Raw genomic sequence first — 23343 nt, forward strand, 5'->3', positions numbered from 1 at the left:
TGGCCCGGATGCACGTGGATGTTAAGAGCAGTTAAGAAGCAGGAGCGGTCATGGAAAAGTAAAGACTAAAACAACCAAACCAAACTCCAGCCCCCCAGAGCATGGCACTGAGCATTACCATGAGTAAGTAGCCGCTGGCCACGCGGATGACACTGACGTCAGAGAAGGATTTCAGGATGTCGTCCAGGGTCGTGGTGGTGAAGGAAAGCACCTTTTGAGTGGAGTTCTGTGCGACACTCTGATGAACCACCTGTGGTCACAAGAGAAGGTGAAATGCCCAAATGTAATGAACGCTTCACAAGCCTCGACAGCACAGACCTCAGGTGACACAGCCCAGGCCTTCTTTTATTCTAATGCATTTTTAAAAAAGCTCTACGTGATTCCAGGGCAGGGAGGGAAGCTGAACTTGGGCTAACATTAAAGAACCCTGTTTGAGGACAAGGGCCGTGGCTAATCAGCGGCAGTGGGTGCTGCTGAGGGCCAGTGTTGATGGAGTTCACTCCGAGTGCTGTACTTACTCCAGGGCTGAGACTGCTCGTCTCTTCTCTGTAACTTCACAATTGACTTGCGGTCCCATCAGCTCCCCCCTAATCCAAAACAACCCATTCGTACGGCCCTCCTCCCCCTGTTCATTTGCTGGCCACTTTTAAAAGGTCACATGCAGCCTGGCAGAGGTCACTGCTTGGGAAACAAAGGCCAGCTCCTGTCACATGACCTGGCCAAGGGGCCTGCAGCTGTGAACAGATTCTATGCCTTGCTAATGTTTTCCAGACACCTTTGCTAACCAAGTGTTTTTTTAAACACTGTTAGGTGCTTTAGTTCTGTAGTTCACAACCGCTTACTAAACATGTCTGAGGGCACCCCAATTAGAACTGGTCTCTTCGATAGTATCCTAGGATTTTCAATATCAAAGAAGAGGAAAAAAGTTTTCATGCCATCAAGTTCCCGGAATTGCAACATTTTGAAAATAAAGCGAATGGAAAGAAATGTTTTAAATAATGGTGAAAACGAAGAATTGCGTAACCAGCGAGTCTGCAGGCCGACTCGAAGGTGGGTTTACCTCCACATACGTCCTCTGCCAGGCCTCCAGGATGGCTGCCGCCTTGTCCTCATTCCAGTTGATGTGTGAGACATACTCGTACCCCTTGAAGTGCTCGTACATCTGCTTGGGAGTCATTAACTGGAACATGGTCTGCAGGGCATGAGCGCTGTGGCACAGTCCAAGGGAAGGCACATCATCAGTACGCCCAGGAAGCTGTTTCCACTGCCTCAAATCCCCAGCCAGTTCCCCCAACTCACTGGCTGCAATTCTCTTCCTTCTCCGTGAGCACATGTTTCCATTAAAATGGAACCAGGATGGTTATTTTATTTAATAGATTGAGGTACCATATTAAAGGTGTAACCTTACAAACCTTTTACAGATAGACCCCAAAATTAAATTAATAGGCAATTTCCTTTCACAGTTTCCATTCCATGAAACAGGAAGGGGAGAGGAGCAGATAGCTTGAGCAGATACACCGGGCTCAGCGAAGCATACTCGCCGCGCAGAAATCCCAGACGACGGTGTTCCCAGGGGAGAAATCTTACACGAAATGCCAGACACCTGACTGACCAGAGTCCACAAGTGCACAAAGGATAATTCTTATTGAGCCGTTGGCTCTTCGTCTTTTCCTTTAACAGTCTGACACTGTGCAGCTTGCACCATGAACTCTCTCTGACCAGTGTCTCCCGGCCTACTTTACACCTGCCCCGCTTCTCTACATAATGGGCCGATCTCCTGAAATCCTACAGTCAGGAACTACGGTCTTGATGAAAACTACAAATCCATTCTTGAAAAATTCCCCACAAGGTGCTTTTTCAAGCTGTTGCAGTCTGCTAGTATTTCTTAATATTCTAGGACGCCACCCAGCTAGCAAGGATAATGGTTTAAGTATTAACACAAATATACTTGCTGATGTCAGGAGGGAAGTGGCTTTTGAAGAAAGGAAGACGAGAGGGCATAGACTGTCTTCGGGAGCTGGCTTACCTGACGAGTTTTCCAGTGCTGTTCTTGACTGTGCCACCCACAATCAACTCCTCCTGCCAGTGCATATACTTTCTGGATAAGCCATGACATCCACCATTCAAAACAAGGGCCATATCAAGAGGCTAAAATAAAAAGACAGCCACATAATTATGGGAATTAGTAGGCAGGTCACATGCCTTGTTAAAATCCAGTGCATTAAGGGCTTGTGTGTTTCAGAGAGAACATTAATAGCTGGGCTAATGAGAGGCGTATGGCAAATCTTACAGCAAAATTTAGCTCTATAAACAAACTTAGTTCCATAGACAAAGACGATCGTGGAGAATGAAATGTTAAAAATGAAAATAATAAAGTGAACGATGAATGGACACAAAAAAGTGTTTTGCTCTCCACCCCTTCTGAGCGCGCTCACTGCTGACACTCACTTTGGTTGAATTTTTGTTGGGAGCTGTGGCGGGGCAGTCTGGATCGGCCGGATTGAGGCAGGGGCGGTCCATGTAACCATGACCAACCTCAGCCTTATTCAGCATTTCCTCCCAGCTGTCCACTTGATAGTTTATTTTCTTTAACTCTTCTAGGAATTCCAAAGGGTCGAAGTTTGTCCATCGCAAAGGAGGTTTACCTCTGCGAAAGAAATCAGCAGACGAGACCATGAAAAGAGCCTTCTAAACTCATCGTAAAGTCACAGGGCTGCACCCACTGCATCCGCCTTGTAGGAGGCTCCTGGCAATGCTGCAATTTTGGGACTCTGGCATCAAAACAAATGCTCCTTTCCAGCATATCTGCATGCAAACTTAGGTCAGGAAAATAATTCATGACTGAAGATGCTAAGCAGAGAGAGGACTCATAAATTAATGAGGGCACTGAACAATCTTTAACTGCTGATATTGTATATTTAATATCTACAGACAAAATTAGCCAAAAGACAGATCCAAAATTAATTTTTTTTTTTTTAAAAGAGGGTGTCACAATGTCAAATTAGCACTTGGCAGCCTAATAAATGCTTTGTAAATGTCATCAATCAAAATATTTGATCCCTGCTACCTTTAACAATTCCATACTTATGAGCTCTCTGACAGCCTGGCAATGGAGTGGGCAAGCCCCCTGCGGCCTCTGCCATCACCACCATCACAGCCACTTCCCCCCACACTCACTTTTGAATTTGTGCTGTTGACAGACCAGAAAGGCTTTTGGCTGCCTGTTATGTGGTTCAAACCACACTGTAGCTGCTTAACCAGGCTGAAGTCATTATTCGGAATCTCCCAACCAGAAAACACAAAACCCCTTATTTCCCATCTAAAACTGTACACTGAAGGTCAGGGGATGGCCACTGCAAATTGCTTTTGCAGATACGTGCAAGCCAGGACAGAAACAATAACCCAAGCTCTCACTCTTGCATAATTAACTGAAAATGTCTATGCTGATTAACAATTATTCTCTAAATGATGCGGTATATATAATATCCAACTGCTAAACGGTGAAGTATTCCCCACCGTGGCCTTCACAGATACTGGATTTTCCCCTTAAATGCCATTAGTGTGATCTGAAGAAAGGTTAGCATTTCACTTCACAGGAAGATCTCAGACTTAAAATATTTCATTCTGACGTGTACCCACTAATAAAGTATCTCCTTAAAAAATAAGTGTCTAAATGCCTAGTCTTCGAAACTACGAACATTTTAAAGAGTTAAAAAATCACACGTACTCTGCAATAATTTGCATTTTATTTGCATATAAATAGGTTGGTAAAAGTGAATGAAATTTAATGACGCCTACAGAACTGTTTTTTGAAAAGAGAAAAAACATTCTGCTGAAATCCCCTCTCCCCCGACTATTCACTCAAAAAATGCACATGGAATTTCAATGTTTTTATTTCTTGTTCAAAACCGAAATGGAACAAGCAATGATAAGCAACATCAGAAACACTGAGTCCTAGAGAAGTCACAGACATCAGAAAGCGCGATCACACACTTACAGGAGGTACGCTGTCCCAGACTGTAATTTCGCCCCTTCCCAGAAGCAGTCCAAAGGTGTAATAATCAAACAAGGGTAAAGATACTCTATTATCTGTCGAAGTTAAAAAGAAGAGGCCACGTGTTAGGTTAAGGCATACTATTGGGGTGTTCCTGAGAAATTTTTGCCAACAAGAAGAAAATGTACCTGATCCATGTAACCTGTTTCTGTGATAAGCTCTCCGGATTTGTAACACAAATGTTCCAACTTCCACTGCCTAATAAAACGAAAAGCAGAGACAAACATTTCTCACTGGAAGGTAAGAAAATGAGTGCAAATTCGGAATGACAGAACATATAAAAAGAACTGCAATTTCGATCACTTTTAAGCATCTGTCAAAACGAGCAGCGCTTTTGCCAAGTAGAGACCCAGCAAGCTTGCTTTAATGAATAGATAATACTCAATCGTAATTAACATGTAGGGTGTTTATGTAAATGAATGCTACCAAAGTACTTGAAAAGTCTTGTTTTCTTAAGTGTTCTCCCAATAATCTTGTTTACACCATTAATCTGCTTTTCTACATACATTAAACAACTTCAGGGCAGCCCAGCTGAATTATCACAAATTCAAAATAGGTGGGGATTAAATTAGGTTTGCAAAGTATTGACACGTATTCAGGTGCGGAGGTGTTTTACTGGCAGATCATGTCCTGAATGGGTAGTGTTCAAAATGAACGCTTCTGCTCTTAACCATTAATATTATAAACAACAACATGTGCCAGGTGGGCCACATTCTAACTTCACAGTCTCTTCTATTCCTATCGCACAGAAACGTGAATACATACACAGATCGAGAATTAATTTGGGGCTGGGTGCTGCAGCTCACGCCTGTAATCCCAGCACTTTGGGAGGTGCAGGCGGGAGGACAGCATGAAGCCAGGAGTTTGAAACCAGCCTGGGCAACAAAGTGAGACCCTAGCTCTACTATAAATGAATGAATGAGTGAGTGAATAAATAAACTTAAAAAAATAGCTGGGCGCAGTGGTGCACGCCTGTCGTCCCAGCTCTAGACAGGAAATTACTTGAGCCTGGAAGGCTGAGGCAGTGAGCTGTGATCGTGCCACCACACTCCAGCCTGGGCAACAGAGAGTGACCCTGTCTCTACAAAAAAAATGAAAAACAAATTGCCAGGCGTGGTGCCACACGTATATAGTCCCAGCTACTCGGGAGGCAGAGGTGGGAGGATCACTTGAGCCCAGGAGCTCGAGGCTGCAGTAAGTTATGATTGCTCCACTGCACTCCAGCCTAGATGAGCAAGATCCCATCTCTCAAAAACAAACAAACAAAGAAAGAAAAATTAATCTGGAGTTTTATTGTCTCTAGAAAAGCGTTATATACGCCCATATCTTTCCAAGTGTGTTAGGGAGATCAGTCTAACTGAAAAAAAAAGAAGAAGAAAAAGAAAAAAGAAAAGAAAATTTGAAAGCGGTGGGGATGGAAAAGTCCAAGGGAAGAAAAAAAAAAAAAAAGTAAAAACCTCCCTCCCAACTGCTCTATTATTGGCCTCCTACGGCAGGACTGTCTTCACCCCGGGAGCTTACTGTGTCCTCTTCCCTGTGCCTTCCTATCTGTCTCTCAGCACCCTGTTGAAATGTCACCCCCCTGTTAAGTTTGTTGAAAATGACCCCTTTCTCCTGAACTCTAGAGCCCTGGCTGGCCAGATCTCCTGCGCAGCTGTCATGGGGACCGCCCCCGTTTGCTCTGTTCATGTCTATCTATACTCATGTCTTTCCTCTCTGAGAGCTGTGCCTAAGTTACCCATCTCTCCTCCATCCTCCACCCAGCCATCCATCCATGGACGTATTTCTATTGTAATTCTACATAGCATCAACATAGAATATCCAGCGTGAGTTGGTTCTCAGTTTATATTACTTGATCAACTCTCATCTACACTTGCTTGAGAAGGGCATCACTGTGCATTAGAAAAACTAACGGGCTTGAAGCCAGAAAAAGGCTTTGAAACCTGGTTCTCTCATTTCATAACTGCATGAACTTGGACAAATGCTCTAATTAGTCTAATTCCCAGTTTTCTCACCTAGAACGTGGGATGGGTTGAACTACACGTTCTTAAAGTTCATTCCAATGCATAAAATTACTCTCGACCCATCTCAGCTTAAGAGTGTAATTTAATTGCACAGACCCTCACGTCTTCTCCAGAAGCATGTAGGTGACACACACTAAGAATGCACTGGCCATGCTTGCAGTGGCCCTAGGACACGCATTTCCTGGCTCCCAGGGAGCCATCAGGGATGCCACTTCACATTCTGCAAAACTACACTGGGTAGTTGCTTCCCTACAATGCTTGTTACAGACCAGCAGGGCAAGTCTGCCTGGCAGAAACATGATTTTACATGTTCTAAGGCCCTTGCATTCATATATCTGATCTTGCTCTGGCGACCACGGAGGACACCAACACACATGACCATAAGCCCAGGTCACAGATAAGCAAACAAGAATGTGCCAAAGACATGGACATGTGACTTGCCCCTGGCTGTGCTTGTCCCTAGGATCCTGTCAAGCTGGAACGTAAGCAGAGGTTAGAGCAGGGACAAGTAAAAATCTTAATTTTATTCTCTTCTTTGGTTCTCCCTGGCTGCCGAATATGCCTACACTGCTCCTTCCTCACCTCTTCCAGGAAGAATAAAGGGTACTAGTGAAGGCCTCAGTGAAGAGGTGCTGAAAGCCTAGGGAAGGCAATGGGGTTGGGTGACATCAACTCAGAGGTCCCCTGGAAATGGGGTTTAGTGATGCCAACCTCAATAGCAATCAACAAACTGAATGCCCACTCTGTTCTCAATGCTGGGGTGAAAACAGGTGAGAGGTGGCCCCTGCCCTGTAGTAACCGACAGTCTAGATACATGAGAAAAAGGACCGAGTTTTGAACTCTTCCTAATGCTTTACTCTACTCACAGCATTGTGAAATCAGCAATATGATGCTAAAAGATGACTTTTTCAAAAGGTGTCAGCGGGCCAGGCATGGTGGCTCACACTTGTAGTCCCAGCACTTTGGGAGGCTGAGGTGGGTGGATCACCTGAGGTCAGGAGTTCGAGACCAGCCTGGCCAACATGGTGAAACCCCATCTCTACTGAAAATACAAAAATTAGCCAGGCGTGGTGGCAGGTGCCTCTAGTCCCAGCTACTTGGAAAGCTGAGGCATGAGGACTGCTTGAACCCAGGAAACAGAGGTTGCAGTGAGCCGAGATTGCACCGCTGCACTCCAGCCTGGGCAACAGAGGCTCTGTCTCAAAAAAATATAAAAAGGTGTCAGCAACAATTCCCATGGTGGCTCAGCCCCCAACACGCTGTGTGACACAAAATAACCACGAGTACAAAGTCACAAGAAACAGCTCTTCTTTTTCGCATTGTGAGTTCACTAAGGGCAACTCAAAGTATCACTGCTCCGAAAATCTCTTAAGCAATGAAACATCTTACAGCGTTGGTGTACAGACCCCAACGGGCTCAGGGTCACTCTCATTTGGGGACAGTGCCAAGATACTTACTGGTAATACATTATCAAGTAATGCACTTGCTTTGTTACCACACTGGAGAAACAAATCAAGATGAAAAAAATCCTTTCATTGCAAAGCTATCTGAACTAATACTCCAGGTGCATTTCCAGGGCAACTCCATTTACTAAAATAACAGGACCTACACCAGTAGCCTTCTCCCACCGCCTTACCTGCTGCTCATCAGTGGGTGGGCGCGGTGGGCATTACCTGTTGTACATGTATACGTGGACACGGCTGGCCTGGAGCGCGGAGTCCAGGTGCTGTAGGAGTGCTTCTGTGGTCAGGACGTTAGCACCTTCTTCCTTAGGGGTCTGTATCATGAGTTGAGGATTAAACATAGCCTCTTCTCCAATCTTCTGGCGAGTATAATTTAATTCACGACTTACTCGTCCTCCAACTGACAAACATGTACAGGTTTAATTAGAATAGCAAAATCACTGCAAACTCACGTTTTATCTGTTATCTGACTACCTGCCATAGGATACACAATAGATGAACTCTGGTCATGAGACTGGCTGATGTGTGAGCAGTAACATTCACTTTATTATTAATGGCATTGTTAACTTTACCAATAGTAAACATAAAAAATACTCACTAAGCCTATTAATGGCTGTCCCGCCTGTCACAGACGCAAACCTAATTCTAACTAATATACTATGTGCAGAAAGGGGGAGCAGAAGGGGGGGAGCAGAAAGGAAAACTTGAGACACCTTTTCCTTGCAGACCAGACCAAATAACCCTGTTACAATTTCTTTCACTTGTATAAACAACGTGCCCCTGCAGCACATTTCAAGATAAATGGCTTCAATTTACACTCTTCTCCTAAGTAATCTGGCAAAGGTAACAAGGAAATGTTTCTCCTCGTGGAAAAAGAAACAAGGACAGGTGACAAGTGTGTGTTCCGCACAAAACTTGCCAGGAGAAGATAAAGTGGTTCAAGTCAGATGCCCATGGGGAAATTCCACTTGAGAGGAACAAAATGTATTAGCCACAGCCATCATGGGCAGTCCCTGGAACCTGGTTCCATCAGACTCCCCTGGTCAGCATCCAGAAAACACAGGTGCCAGGTTCTGAGTCAGCTGGGGGCAAGCAGCCTGTGTTCCGGAAGCGTCCCAGGTGATCCTGAACCTGCTGCCCAGGCCGAGAAGTCCTGCCTCACACCGACCCGGCTTTCCAGCAAGCTGGCCAGCACGCGGCATGCCCAAAGCCAGCGCAGGCACAGGTGACCAAAGAAAACCATCATCACTGTGACTGCCAACTGCCTTTTCTCTTCCTCTCCTTTTTACATCGTTAGGCCCAAGGTTATGTTCAATGAACGGTTCTGGGCCAAGCCAAGCTCCGAATGCTGCACCTGGCCCAGGAGGTGTCTCAGGGAGATATTAACAGTTACAGACCCGGGAACGTAGAGCTCCCCCACCCCACACTCTAGGGCAAAGGAAGCGGGTCTGAATTGTCCCTAAAGTCACTGATAAGTTGCATGTTGACTGAAAAGCAGGCCTGCAGCTACAGTTTAGAAAAAACTCAGTGATCATAGCTTTCCCACGAGGAGGAATCCTTTTTCTTCAAGTTTAGTATTCAAGGACATAAACATTTGGTTTGGACAAGTAAATAAGGACTGGGAACAGCGGGTTGTTTAGTTCTCTTGGCATATTTTATAAACAAGGGGGCAGGCTAAAAAGCAAATAATGCCCTCATTAGGAAAACCAGTACAAATTCACCGCCTGGCAGGACCCTCTGTGCAGGTCCACGCGGATGCCAAGGCCAGGAGCCCCGTGAGGTGAGGTTTAACATACTGCGTGTGGGGTCGGGAAGGAGGGAGGAAAGTATCCGTCGGTTAATAAAAAGGAATAAAACTTCTGTGTGCAGAAAACTTTGAAAAATGCCAGGGGGGACTGCCGAGGGCCTTGCAATCAATGTGAAGTTAAGGAAAAGCCACGGGAAAACACTGGGCAACAACTGGCACAGAGAAGCATTTCCCTACTCGGCTGCCCTTTTCTGTAAGCCCTGGGAAAGCTGCCTGAAGGCAGGGCCTTGCTCACTCTAGCACAAAGCACAGTACTTAACACCACGCAGACTTCCAACCAATTCACTGAATTTGAGCCAGCCCACAAGCCCTAGAAGTGCAGAAGTTATCTGAGACTAAAAAGCCAGTTATGAGTCCAGAGGTCACAGCTGCAGAGCTGCCCATCAAGGAGCTCAACGCAGCCTTTGCTCACCCCTTCTTTTTTCCTGGTGTTATCACATCTCACGCCACAAACCTAGAAGTCATTCCCATGTTTACCTGCCTCCTCAAACACGAGCATGCGCATGGTTTTTCATTCTGCTTACAAAGTAGCACCTTCTGCACATTTACTGAAGTTTAGAATATCAGGTAACTTAAATCCACGAAACTAAAAAACAACAGCGACAAAGCACAGCCCGCACCCTTAGGATGGTGATTTGGGTGCTGTTCCAGTGAGCAGCAGTCCATGACAGACAGCCCGGCTTCTGTAGGATTCTGCCCATCAGGCCGTAGCAGAGCAGCTGCCTGTTAACTGTACAGCCCTCGAGGTGACCCGAGTGCAGTGTGCACAAAAATAGCAAAACCAAACACAAAGTCTGCGCTGCTAAGAACTTTTTACCATACTCTTCCAGACCAACCTCATAATGGAAACACAGGGTGTTTCGGAAATGGCACTTATTTTCTACAAGATATAAAATGTACCCGGGGAGTCTCCATCATGTCCCCTTTTTAGATGTTTTAAGATGTATATTGACATAAACATTTTAATAAAGGTATAGATTTGTCCTTTCTCTAGAATTGGAAAACTTTTCTCTCCTCCATCTCTTTGCTCTAGTGATGAACACAATTTTGCCAACATGATGTTTCAACCAAGACTATCGCTACAGGGTGGCCAAGCAACGAGAGTTGAGACTCTGACCTCTACAGTTTTCTCAACCACCTCTGCCATATGTACTGTTCAATTCAATTCATTTTTACATATTACATGGTCATATTTTATCTAATCTTTCATCTTACATTTAACCAAATATGAATGTTTTGCAAAATGATTCAAAAACTTTAATGACGTTTGGTTGCCATGCATTTTATCTGACCAACAGCCATAACGTGATTCATTCATCCAGCAAGCATTTGTGGGTGGGTACTTTGTCGTACGCCGTGGGGATGTGGTGGACAAAACCAGTCAGTGTGGTCTCTCTCCAAGAGGCGTGCTGGCCAGTGAAGGGAACAGGCAACAGCCAAGCAAAGCAGTAAGATACCTTCATAGCACAAGTGTGATGGAGAAAACAAAGATGGTGATGCCATGTTGGGTGGTGGGGAAGGGGAAAAGCTACTTCAAATGGGATAGCAGGGAAGACCTAAAGGGAAACAACATTTAGGTGACTTTGAAGGGCTGGAGGAACAGCGTTCTGGGTAGAGGAACTAGCAGCTGCAAATGCCCCAGGTTTGGCTTATTGCAGGGAGAGAAGGGAGGCAAGTGTGGTGGAGCTTGCTGAGACCATCATTAAGTCTTGTGTCATTTACCACGTTCACTGGTAGACTCAGCCCCTTCCTGGGTATAACTGTGTCATAAAGTACACGACACTCATATATCCTGACATCAGTATTCACCCAACACGCTCTGGAACAAGCTGCCAGAAACAGAAACCCTTCAGGATAGAGCAATTTTACAGACGCGTCTGACATTTGCTACCCTAGCAAACACCTATCCTAAATCACTGCTGAATGACAGCTGAAAGCTGTTCATTACCTTGCTGTCTACCTTATCATCCCTAAGTGTGAAGCTTTGAGCCCAGGAAGCTCCACAGAACCCATTTTAGATGATTGAGATGAAGGTCGTGGTGTTGGAGAAACAGGTTTCTCCTTTCTTTTCCTTCTCTTTATTTAAAGACAAGGTCTTGCTCTGTCACCCAGGCTGGAGTGCAGAGGCACAATCACAGCTCACTGCAGCCTCAACCTCCTGGGTTTAAACGATCCTCCTGCCCCCCAGTCCCCAAGATAACTACAACTACAGGCACACACCACCATGCCCAGCTACTTTTTCATTTTTTTGGGTAGATACGGGGGCCTTACTATGTTGCCCAAGCTGGTCTCAAACTCCTTGGCTCAAGTAATCCTCCTGCCTTCACCTCCCAAAGTGCTGGGATTTCAGGCATGACTCTTGTCCATTTTCAGGATCAAAGTCCTAATGTATTTTAAAAATAATCTAATGTTCATGAAATAGTGCAGAAGAAAATCACTATTAAATCCAGTATCTGTTACGTAGATGTAGGTATAGGGAACCAAGTTAATAGCCATTTTTGCTGTGTGGTGGGCTATGAATAACTTTGTTTTTGTTTTTGTTTTTTTTTTGTGAGACGGAGTCTTGCTCTGTCACCCAGACTGGAGTGCAGTGGCCCAATCTCAGCTCACTGCAAGCTCCGCCTCCCGGGTTCCCGCCATTCTCCTGCCTCAGCCTCCCGAGTAGCTGGGACTACAGGCGCCCGCCATCACGCCCGGCTAGTTTTTTGTATTTTTAGTACAGATGGGGTGTCACCGTGTTAACCAGGATGGTCTCGATCTCCTGACCTTGTGATCTGCCCTCCTTGGCCTCCCAAAGTGCTGGGATTACAGGCGTGAGCCACTGTGCCTGGCTGGGCTATGGGTAATATTTACCTGCTTTGCTTTTTTAAGTTTATTTCTATTAATTTTTCTACAATGAAAGAGTATAATTAAAAACTTCTATGGTTGGACATGGTGGCTCATGCCTGTAATCCCAGCGCTCTGGGAGGCCAAGGTGGGAGGATCACTCAAGGCCAGGATTCGACACCAGTCTGGGCAACACAGATAAACATATTCATCTCTACAAATAAAAAGTTAAAAAAACAGCTGTGGAGTAGTGGAGGCTGCCTTGAGTTCTAGCTACTTCAGAGGCTGAAGTGGGAGGATCGCCTGAGCCCAGGAGTTGGGGGGGTCCAGTGTGCTGTGACTGTGTCACTGCACTCCAGCCTGGGCAACGGCATGAGACCCCACCTCAAAACAAAACAAAAACCAGAAAAACAAAATCTTCTATGTGACACACACACACACACACACACACACAAAAAAAAAAAAAAAAAAAGAGAAAAATAGATATGAGAGCTACTTGGTAGAGATATGAATTAAAAACAAACTCAATGCAAAAAAATAATATGCATCTCTGTTCTCACTCATATGTGAGAGGTTAAAAAAAAAGGTTAATCTGATGGAGATAGAGAGTAGAATGAGGGTTACCAGAGGCTGGGAAGAATGAGGGGAAATGAAGAGAGGTGGGTTAATGGGTACCAACATACAGTTAAGAATACATTCTAGTGTTCCATAGCATAGTAGGGAGACTACAGTTAACAACAATATATTGCATATGTCAAAATAACTGGAAGAGAAGATTTAGAATGTTCTCAACACAAAAAAGTGATGAATGTGTTTGAGGTGATGGACACTCCAACTACTCTCATCTGATCATTAGACATCATATGCTTATACCAAAACATCACATATACACCACAGATATATACAGTATTATGTATCAATACTAATAAACTATAAAAATAATCATACGCACGTCCATCATATTCTGAAGTCCTCCTATATTAACAATCAAATAACAACCCCTCTGAAGAAGACTCCAGAAAAATCATTATCTCAGGATCCTGGGACACAAAATAACGTTTTATACTTGGGTTCTGCTTTCCACTTGCAAAGCCCTTTGAACCTGTATTCTTTATGTCTTTGGAAATATTTTGATCATTGCTGCTCCTACATCAAGCTGGGGCCAGCTGTACCAGGCAGGAGGTGAGCATGGGGACCGGAAGATCCCAGCACTGCCAGGCAGAAGGTGAGCATGGGGACCAGAAGATCCCAGCACTGCCAGGCAGAAGGTGAGCATGGGGACCGGAAGACCCCAGGCAGGAGGTGAGCATGGGGACCGGAAGACCCCAGCACTACGAGGCAGGAGGTGAGCATGGGGACCGGAAGACCCCAGCACTACCAGGCAGGAGGTGAGCATGGGGACCAGAAGATCCCAGCACTGCCAGGCAGAAGGTGAGCATGGGGACCGGAAGACCCCAGGCAGGAGGAGAGCATGGGGACCGGAAGATCCCAGCACTGCCAGGCAGAAGGTGAGCATGGGGACTGGAAGACCCCAGCACTACCAGGCAGGAGGTGAGCATGGGGACCGGAAGACCCCAGCACTGCCAGACAGAAGGTGAGCATGGGGACCGGAAGACCCCAGGCAGGAGGTGAGCATGGGGACTGGAAGATCCCAGCACTGCCAGGCAGAAGGTGAGCATGGGGACTGGAAGACCCCAGGCAGGAGGTGAGCATGGGGACCGGAAGACCCCAGCACTACGAGGCAGGAGGTGAGCATGGGGACCGGAAGACCCCAGCACTACCAGGCAGGAGGTGAGCATGGGGACCGGAAGACCCCAGCACTGCCAGGCAGGAGGTGAGCATGGGGACCGGAAGACCCCAGCACTGCCAGGCAGGAGGTGAGCATGGGGACCGGAAGACCCCAGGCAGGAGGTGAGCATGGGGACCGGAAGACCCCAGCACTACCAGGCAGGAGGTGAGCATGGGGACCGGAAGACCCCAGCACTACCAGGCAGGAGGTGAGCATGGGGACTGGAAGACCCCAGCACTGCCAGGCAGGAGGTGAGCATGGGGACCGGAAGACCCCAGCACTGCCAGGCAGGAGGTGAGCATGGGGACCGGAAGACCCCAGGCAGGAGGTGAGCATGGGGACCGGAAGACCCCAGCACTACGAGGCAGGAGGTGAGCATGGGGACCGGAAGACCCCAGCACTGCCAGGCAGGAGGTGAGCATGGGGACCGGAAGACCCCAGGCAGGAGGTGAGCATGGGGACCGGAAGACCCCAGGCAGGAGGTGAGCATGGGGACCCGAAGACCCCAGCACTACCAGGCAGGAGGTGAGCATGGGACTGGAAGACCCCAGCACTACCAGGCAGGAGGTGAGCATGGGGACCGGAAGGCCCCAGCACTGCCAGGCAGGAGGTGAGCATGGGGACCGGAAGACCCCAGGCAGGAGGTGAGCATGGGGACCGGAAGACCCCAGCACTACCAGGCAGGAGGTGAGCATGGGGACCGGAAGATCCCAGCACTGCCAGGCAGGAGGTGAGCATGGGGACTGGAAGACCCCAGGCAGGAGGTGAGCATGGGGACCGGAAGACCCCAGGCAGGAAGTGAGCATGGGGACCGGAAGACCCCAGCACTACCAGGCAGGAGGTGAGCATGGGGACCGGAAGACCCCAGGCAGGAGGTGAGCATGCGGACCGGAAGACCCCAGCACTGCCACTACTGGCAGAGAGATCTGGGACAAGTCCCTGACGCTGCTGAGGATAACGGATGACAAATGCTGTGACAAACCTCACAGGACTGTGTGAGCCTGAGCTGACGATGTGTGTGAAATTTCCCAGACCCTTACCCGAGAGCTGAGCAAGCGTCTGTTCACCCATGCACTTGTCACAGAAAATTGTTTCACTGCCCTAATGTTACAGGGGAGGGGGCACAGCTGCAGAGTTTGGGTGGCTTGCCCAGGGTTACCCACCGTATTAGTAAGAGGCAGAACTGACCCTTCAACCCAGAATCCAACTGCGCTGCAAGCCTCATGGCTTCTGAGCACCAGCTGAGAACCTGAGTACAGCAGGAGGAAGTAGTCTAGGAGCACCAAATTCCACAGAGCACACTAGACAGGTTAAGCATCTCTAATCTGAAAGTCTCAAAGGCTCCAAAACCTTCCTGAGTGCCGACAGGATGCTCCAAGTGGAAAATTCCACACCTGACCTCATGTAGTCAGTCACAGTCAAAATAGGCTCACAACCATGAAGACGACATTGTCACCACTGCACAAAAAGTAACTATAGCAGACCTGGTGAAAATGTGTGATGGGCTTATTGAAAACTAACGCACTGTGCATTCACAACCAAACAGGAAATCACGTCAGTTCCTAAAATCAAAGAGACACGTCTAAGAGGTCTGTTGCTAATGAGGCCTGTGATGCTGGAGGAAACATTCTGAAAAGCCATCCAGCAGATGCCTCCTCACCCCTACAGGACCCACTCCCTGAGCCTTCCACTGCTTCTGACGTTTATTCTCGCCTAAGAAAATAAAACATGGTGTACAGCAACCTCTCAGTGAAAACACAGCATTGCAGGTGGAGGCCGGAAGCTGTCGTCGTTTAGCCGCTGATGCAGGTATCTGGTGATGCTATCGGGCTGCCTGGATACCCTGAACACATTATTTTTTCACTGCATTAATGGAATGTGATATATTTTTTTTTTTTACTGGTAAGTACATATGTGTGATTTAGTTTAAGAAAATGATTGCTTATCGCTAGCATATAAATTCTAAGTCAGGAAGGACGGGAATGCCACACAACCAGATTGTCCACATGGGTGGCTGAGATCGTGACATCTTTGCTGTTAGACAGTTCAATGTACACCAACGTTGTTTCTGGGACACAATTATTTTAAATATCGTATAAAATTCCCTTCAGGCTAGATGCATAAAGCAGTTGAAACACAAACAAATTTCATGTTCAGACTTGGGTCCCATCCTCAAGCTATCTCATTATGTATATGTGTGAATATCACCCCCCCAAAAAATCCAAAATCCCAAACACTTCCGGTCCCAAACATTTTGTATAAGGGACACTCACCCTGTATTATGCTCACAGCTAGAATTTTAGAACGCATGAAACATGACAATAATCCGTATTTTTATTTAAAGTACAACCACGTTGCCCCAAAGATTTTTCTCACCCAGTGAGGAGATGCAGGTTTTTTCAACAGGGCTCCCGGGGCCGCAGTGGACAGGCCTCGTTTTCCTTCTGGTCCCCAGAGGGGCCTGTCTTAGAGGGTGCAGATGAAAGCACACAGAGACCATGCAGCCCTAGGCCTCTTTACTTGCAAATTCTGCCATCTTATTCTCCAGAAATCCAAGGCTTAAGCCAATTCTTTGAAAGGCAAAAGAAGCATCACTTCTGCCAGTATTTTTGATCAAGCTCTGAGGACCCTCTCATCCCCAAATAGAGCCAGGCTTACCTTTCCAAAGTGAGGAAAGGCTAGCTAGCTCAGGTGGGATGCCAGCTGACCCAGAGGCCCATACTTCTAGGTCAGTATGATTCCAATCCATTGTAGACAAGCGATGTTTCCCTCATCACGCTTCCCTGCTGTGCCCCTCTCTTCAGCGCAGCCTTCTGCACAGAGCTTAAGAAACGTCTGTGGCATTCACACAAAAACCTTTTAGCAAAAGCTTATTGTGATCCACATAAAGATGATCTGAGGGACCAACTAAAGTTATTTTCCACAAAACTCAAGTCCTGCCCATGCACCTCCGTATGTGAGGGACGCAGAGGGGCGGCAGGGCCATGGCACACCAAGTGTGCTGAATGAATAAATGAATGCGCGGTCTCAATACAGAGCCTTGGGAACAGGCAGTCATCTGTATAAGTTATTAATTCCCCCCAAAGCCTCAAAAAGTCAATCAGTCAAAACAAATGACCCTTTCAGCCTGAAAAGTACCCACTCAGAGTCCAATTAGGAAAATAGGGTCTGTGTATATGCAAGCGTTGCATTTGCATTTGATTAATCCCATGAATTATCTAACAGCCTCTAGAGAGATTTTCTTTTTCTTTTAGTTGCTCAGGTCCTCCTTTCAATGTTGCATTTAGTTACTGTGAGGTCGAAAAAGTACAAATCTCTAAGCGGGCGTAACTGCAAAATTATTACCACTGCCTCTTTTTTTATAACCGAAAAAAAGAAGATCCAGTCATGTGGGCAACTGGCTGAAAACTCACGGGTTGTGAATTTTAGTCCTCTCCCACCACCCATCTCTTTTATTCAGGAGGAGCCAACCGCTGCCCAAATTTCTGGGCCGTTTTTCCCCTTTTCTCCTTGTGAGATTGTGCCCCTGCGTGTTGCCATGGGGAAAACGCTACAGTTAGCCCAAAGAGAAAGTGCCTTCGTGAAGTGAGCCCAGCGAGAGGACAACCACCAAAAGGGAACGAAAACAGGACACCCGCACGGGCCCGCACGCGGCAGGCTGGGCGCAGGTAGTGCGCAGGCGCCGGGTCCGCACCGCGCATGTGCCGGAAGCAAGGTCCCCGCCCCCACCAGCTGCTGGCAGTGCCATCTGTTATCAGCCTTGCCCAGGCTGCTGCCTCTGAATGGCTTTCCCTGACGCAGACCTGCTCGCCCTGTCAGATGCAATCAGGTCAGCCCGGCACTCTGCCCACGCTGGACCTGCTGCCTGTCGCGGCTCCCACCAGCTCCCACGGAGCCACGAGTTCCCAAGACAACACTGCATCTGCCAGGAGGCCCCTTCTTCTTTGGTTACTTGCCACACTGGCAAATGAGGGCTGTGCACCGCGCCACCTGAGACAGGCCCAAGAACGTCGCTGACTTCCTGCAGGGCACAGGCGGAAATGTCTTCCATCCGGAACGGCCTATACCTTCCAAGCTGGGAACTGTCCCAGGTTCTACCACAACCTCAGGTGCAACCAGGCCGCTCCAGCGCCACAGGCAGGCAGAGGCGCACCCAGGTCCCGTCGCTCTGCAGGAAGCGCACGCGGGCTCAGAGGCCACACTCCACCAGGCAGCAGAACCCAGGAACCAACACAGCGTGTTTTCATCAAGCTTAGTTGAAACCTCCTAAAGTCTTCATTAAAAAAACAGAAACAGAAAGCAACCCACCACCAACAACAAAACCCAAGTGCTTCCCCGGCAGGCTCTCCATCACAGCACTCAGGCACTGCATAACATTAACCCCAGCTCCCTTCTCCCAGCTTCTGTGGGGCTGACATCGCCTCTCAGCTCTCGACAGTCTTCTTGCCATTATCCAGCCTGCGCCTCTGTTCATTGGCCTCCCACTTGAGCCCGCATGGGGGAGAAGACAATGCGAGTCTCCACCTTCGCACGCAGGCTCCCTGGCCTCCGGGGAACACCACGCTGGCCTCATTTATCTCCTGCACTGTTCCTTCCCTCTGCATCTGTGCAGGGAGACTCACGTCACTGGGGGCCACTTTCATGATTTTGTTGCCATCAGGATTAGCTGGATTAGGGGCCGGTACATAAGGACCCCCTGGTGCCGTGAGGAAGTTTCATCACCGGGTCAGCGTGGTGTGAACTATATTCTGTCAACACCACCACTCCTTATAGCCACCAACCAAAAAAGGGGGGAGGATGGAGGTGGGGGCGTGGCAGAGAAATGCCTGGAGTGCAAAATGTATAAACTCATCATAGCAATACAGTCCCACATCATGCATTTCAAAGTGTGTGAGTCATTCAAGACTATTCTTCTTTCAAACAAGAAACCTATGTGATTCTCTCTCTCTTTTTTTTAATCTATGAAGAATTTGGTGAGTCTGACAGTGGAGGTAGGGAGAGTAAATATGGGTAGGCAAGTACGTATAACTACCCAGAGGAAGAACAAAAAGCCCACAAAAAGCCTTCTAGCCCTTTTCTAAAGCTAGTCAAACAGTTTGGGAAGAGTTGCACTGCTGAAACCTTATATTTTGTTCAAGGCTAACACCTCCAGAATGGTTAGTCCTCTTCTTCTGAAGGACCAAAGCTATCCCATCCAGCAAGGATATCCCCCCGTCTAACGTGAAATAAGACAATGTGGGCAGGAGAGTGGTGGACGGAATGGTGTGGGGGGTAAAAGGATGGAGAGAAAAACAAAACAGAACTTTTAACTCCTTTTAAAACTTCAATGACTGATTTTTTTTCCTCCCAGGGAATCATTTACCTACCTCCATCCTGGCCCCACTCATCTGGACCCTGCGTGAAGTAAACACACAATTTCTACAGAAAGTAATGGGATTTCTGCAAGTGTGTGCGAGTGTGTATTTTATAGAGCAGTCCCTCTTGCACAGAACTGGGCTGTCCCATCAAAGCCGTATCTGTTATATTTCTGTCTTTCTCTTCTGTTTGGCGTATTCACCAACAAGAGAAAAGGAGGTAAGCTTTGGCGGCCCTGACCTGCAGCTGGAACACAATACTTTCGCACAGCCCTGCCGACCCCTGACATAAATTTTACACCGCAGCTGGCATTTACACACTCAGCATTACCATATGTATAGCTGCTCAGTGCTAATTATGCTAATCACCTGTCTAACTCGCTGCTGCGAAAAATGGTTGCATTTAGCAGTCCAGCGCCTCCCAATGCAGCTTACTGTGTGGCTGAAATGTACATTCAGACGGCCCTGAATGGCAAGATTTTTCCACGTTGCTGGCTACATTCAGGCCTCAGAAAAATTTATTCAAGTCAACTGGTTTCGGTCCGCAACAAAAAAGTTACGAGAAAAAAGTGAGTGTGTTCTTGCCCTAACATTCTGGATCTGCTTGCAAGCAAAATGATAAATCAATTGGTGTGGGAAACAAAAAGGGAGAGAGATTTCTTTTGGGAGCCATGTGAAACTGTAGCCTATTAAAAAAAAAAAAAAGGAAAAAAAAAGGGTCATCCTATTCCCCAAATCTCTAGAAAGAGCAGTTAATAGATATTTAGCCCTAATCCCAATTCTCTCAAATTGCAAGCTTTGTTTGCAATTAAGCAAGGTATTAAACATGTGCAATTTTTTTTTTCTGGATCATGTGTAGACCAAAATGATGCTATCGTATTTATCATTTTTTATTTATTACAACAACATGTAAATCTCATGAGGAAAATAAAGTAAGAAGAAAGAAAGAATTTCTTAGGCAGCTAGGAAAATGCTTTTGTTATTTTCTCTTAGAAAGCCTCTATTTATAAAGAGGCTGTGTGATGTTTGAGTCTATTTTGTGAAGGTTGCTGGTTTCCCACTAAAGGAGCAGAGGAAATCAGGGAGTGGGGGTGGGAATGTGGAAGAATTCACAAAAGAAAAAAAAACAGTGGTGGGAGGAGAAAGAGGGAGTCAAGAAGCCTACATTTTCCTTCATCTCAAAATTCCTGTATTTATCATCACCATTTCTTAGAGCTGTTTCCTCAGATCACTCTGTAGAATAAATTTCTTAATCGGGAGAATATTGGTGCAGGTATTTCAACAATTCCCCAAATTCAGACTGAAATCCTATTTCTTCCTAACTCACAAAACATGTGCATATTAATTTTTAAAAACCCCGAACGTAGTCAGTCTCAGGGCTGCTTCGTATTAGGCTATCTGGATGGACAGGTACTATCTGGGCACTCCGATTTCTTGTCATTGCTGGCAGCATCGTACGACATGTTTTACCGGAGGGTGGCCCAAAGTGCCAGTGACTTTCTCACCTCCAAACAATCATCATTAGCAGACTCCTTACTTCAGAAACGCAGAAAGCAGGAGAAAACTGGAAGGCCATTTACTCCAGAATATACTGTGGGCTACACCCCTCCGGGCTGCACAACACCAGACTGGCTTTGTGACCCGTCAGCTTTCCACGCTTGGAAGGTGCACCCACCCCAGGGGCTTCCTCCCACAGAGGAGGTCACCCCGAGGCTCGGGTCCTCGGCCTCGCTTCCGCTCACCTTTCCGTTTAACCACCAGCAAATGAAAAACAGGACGCTCACGCAACTTAAAGATGCTGCTGTGACAAGAGCACTCTTGTCTCTCCCCACCCTCCATTCTGTCCCACATTTTATACACTTCTCTGACCCAATGAAGCAACCCTATCCAAGCCACATCTTGATTTGTTTGGCATCCCAATTCAAGTTGCTATTCTTTGCCATTCCAATGTGTTTATCTGGGTGTTGTAGTTTCAAATCTTGACTGTGCAGCCAAAAACACAAATGACACAACCGCTACGGTGCTCACTGCAAAGCGCAGGGTTTACCCCCAGCCCCCATCCTCTCAATATCGCACTCTTCTTAAATAGGAGATGGACCACCCTGCCTCGTGGCACGGAGCGGTGTTTACATTGCAATACTTGACTGTGTAATACATCTGGCATTTTTGGGCAGGATTCCTGAGCTAGGGGCCAGAAGCCCTTAAGCAATGATTTAAGGGGAAAAAAAAAAGCCATGCACATTGACTTAACAAAGCCCATTTCCAGTTCCTTTTGCTTACTTTTGTACATGTTTCATTAATAACTGAAAACTATCTTGGTTGCTAAATTGGGTAAGTCTACTGCTTCTTTTCATTTATCCTAACAATAATAAATAAAGCTTGCACTGTGGTATGGGGACCTGCTTCTCACTAGCCTTGCTTTCATAGCAGTGGCATTACAGGACCCACATGCAGAGCGGACTATTTGGGCCAACTCACACCTGGGTTTCTGGATTAGAAATAAGGTCCTGCCCCCACATTATAAATCTCTCCAACAACAAACTTGCCATTCATTAGCAGGTATCTGACTGCCCACCAACAATAGTTTCCCTAACACATGTCAGCTGTTTCTCCAGCCACACTCTAAACCCCAAATGAAACAGTCATATTCCTTCCTGGAGGGACTAAGGATGGGGGGCGCATCTTCCCATACACCAGACTCCTACAATCCCCCACCACAGCCCAGCAGTTTCTCGATGGCCGTATTCTGCTTACGGAAGGCATCAGACATTGCAGTGTAAAGGAAAAAAGCGCCCTAAATCCAATTTAAGAGAAAAAAAATCCAGTAAGTATTATCATAAGCACCCAAATTCAAAGATTAGACGAGAAAGTAACAGAAGTGTTTATATTTTGATGACCCTGATTATATCTGTGTATTCAAGGAATGTTCCCACCGAGAGAATCCCGCAGAGCTTCCTCCTCCTGCAGGCAGAAGTGCCCTCACCAGCAAAGCCCTCTGCTCTCTGGATGTCAACCAAGACCTCTGGTGAGGATGGACCATAAAATCTGGAGAAGGAATTCCATCGTCTTTGATCTAGCCAAGCTCCTTGTGCCCACTGGCTTTGGCGGGAGTTCTAAGCAAGGAAAACCTGAAGTGGGGCACCTGGGAGGGAGAGCCATGGTTTGCGCTCCACTCACCATCTCAGAAATGCTACGGAACCCGGTTCTTCCACTGTCCATGCGCCACGGTAAGCACAGGGGACCAAGACTTATTTCCCGCTCTCTCTGGCGGTGTGGTATGGGCTGAAGAAACGTGTCAATGGATTTTAAAGTTGCCTCAGCAGTCCATTAAAAAAAGTCATGATTCTTCAACAGGGTAATCACATCTTCTGCCAAGAGCCCATCAAAGAGTGTGGTCTTGGAACCAACCCTAACCAAAATAAGAATGCCAAGGATGCAAATGGCAGCTCTGTATCTAGTATCTCCCGCAGCTGGCTTGAAATAATAAATGTTCTCATTCCCTCCTCTTAGTTTGTGATTAGCCAGACTTACAACCATTTCAGAGTTCACACTAGTAACTGCAGAGATCCACTTGGAAGGAAATGACGTGGGCAGCTTAGAGTGGGTGGGTGGGAGAAAGGGCAGGAGGGAAGCGGGGAGGGGGAGGAGGCAGCAGAGGTTCTGGGAGCCAGTGAGGGGCACAGGAAACATTAATAGTATCATAATAGGACAACACAGCTATGGTTATTATGTGGGGGTGTCTGACGTAGCTGGAATTCCCTCAACTTTTTCTCCCCCTAAATAGTGTCAAAAGAGTGCCAGAAGTTAAAATACTACCTTTATGCAAAGAGGCTTCTATTAAATCTGGTCCCCTTTACAGTTATTTTATAATATTTCCATATTTGTTTTAAAAGCCAAAAAACCTTTTACAGTGAAACACATCCCCGAGTAGAACTGAACACTCATCAGGGCTAAATCTGGGCAGATAGCTAGCATGGTGAGGCGGGAGGCGGCCACAGAGCGCCCCCTTTCTCTGCCCAACTGTGA

At 46.9% G+C, this 23343-nt stretch overlaps 1 protein-coding gene across 2 annotated transcripts in view; it reads right to left on the reverse strand.

Annotated features, from left to right (window-relative positions):
- The window catches only part of PTCH1 (patched 1), a 68177-nt gene that overhangs the window by 35746 nt on the left and 9088 nt on the right, over window positions 1-23343 (reverse strand). For both annotated transcript variants that reach the window (XM_073021390.1, XM_073021391.1), the window contains exons 3-9: window positions 7752-7941; window positions 4183-4252; window positions 3998-4089; window positions 2449-2647; window positions 2027-2148; window positions 1061-1208; window positions 119-250 (exon numbers count right to left, since the gene is read on the reverse strand). In XM_073021390.1, coding sequence (XP_072877491.1) covers window positions 119-250; window positions 1061-1208; window positions 2027-2148; window positions 2449-2647; window positions 3998-4089; window positions 4183-4252; window positions 7752-7941 — 953 coding nt within the window. The remainder of the gene's footprint in view (window positions 1-118; window positions 251-1060; window positions 1209-2026; window positions 2149-2448; window positions 2648-3997; window positions 4090-4182; window positions 4253-7751; window positions 7942-23343) is intronic.

This window comes from Chlorocebus sabaeus, chromosome 12 (assembly GCF_047675955.1).
Source record: "Chlorocebus sabaeus isolate Y175 chromosome 12, mChlSab1.0.hap1, whole genome shotgun sequence".
Classification (NCBI taxonomy): domain Eukaryota; kingdom Metazoa; phylum Chordata; class Mammalia; order Primates; family Cercopithecidae; genus Chlorocebus; species Chlorocebus sabaeus.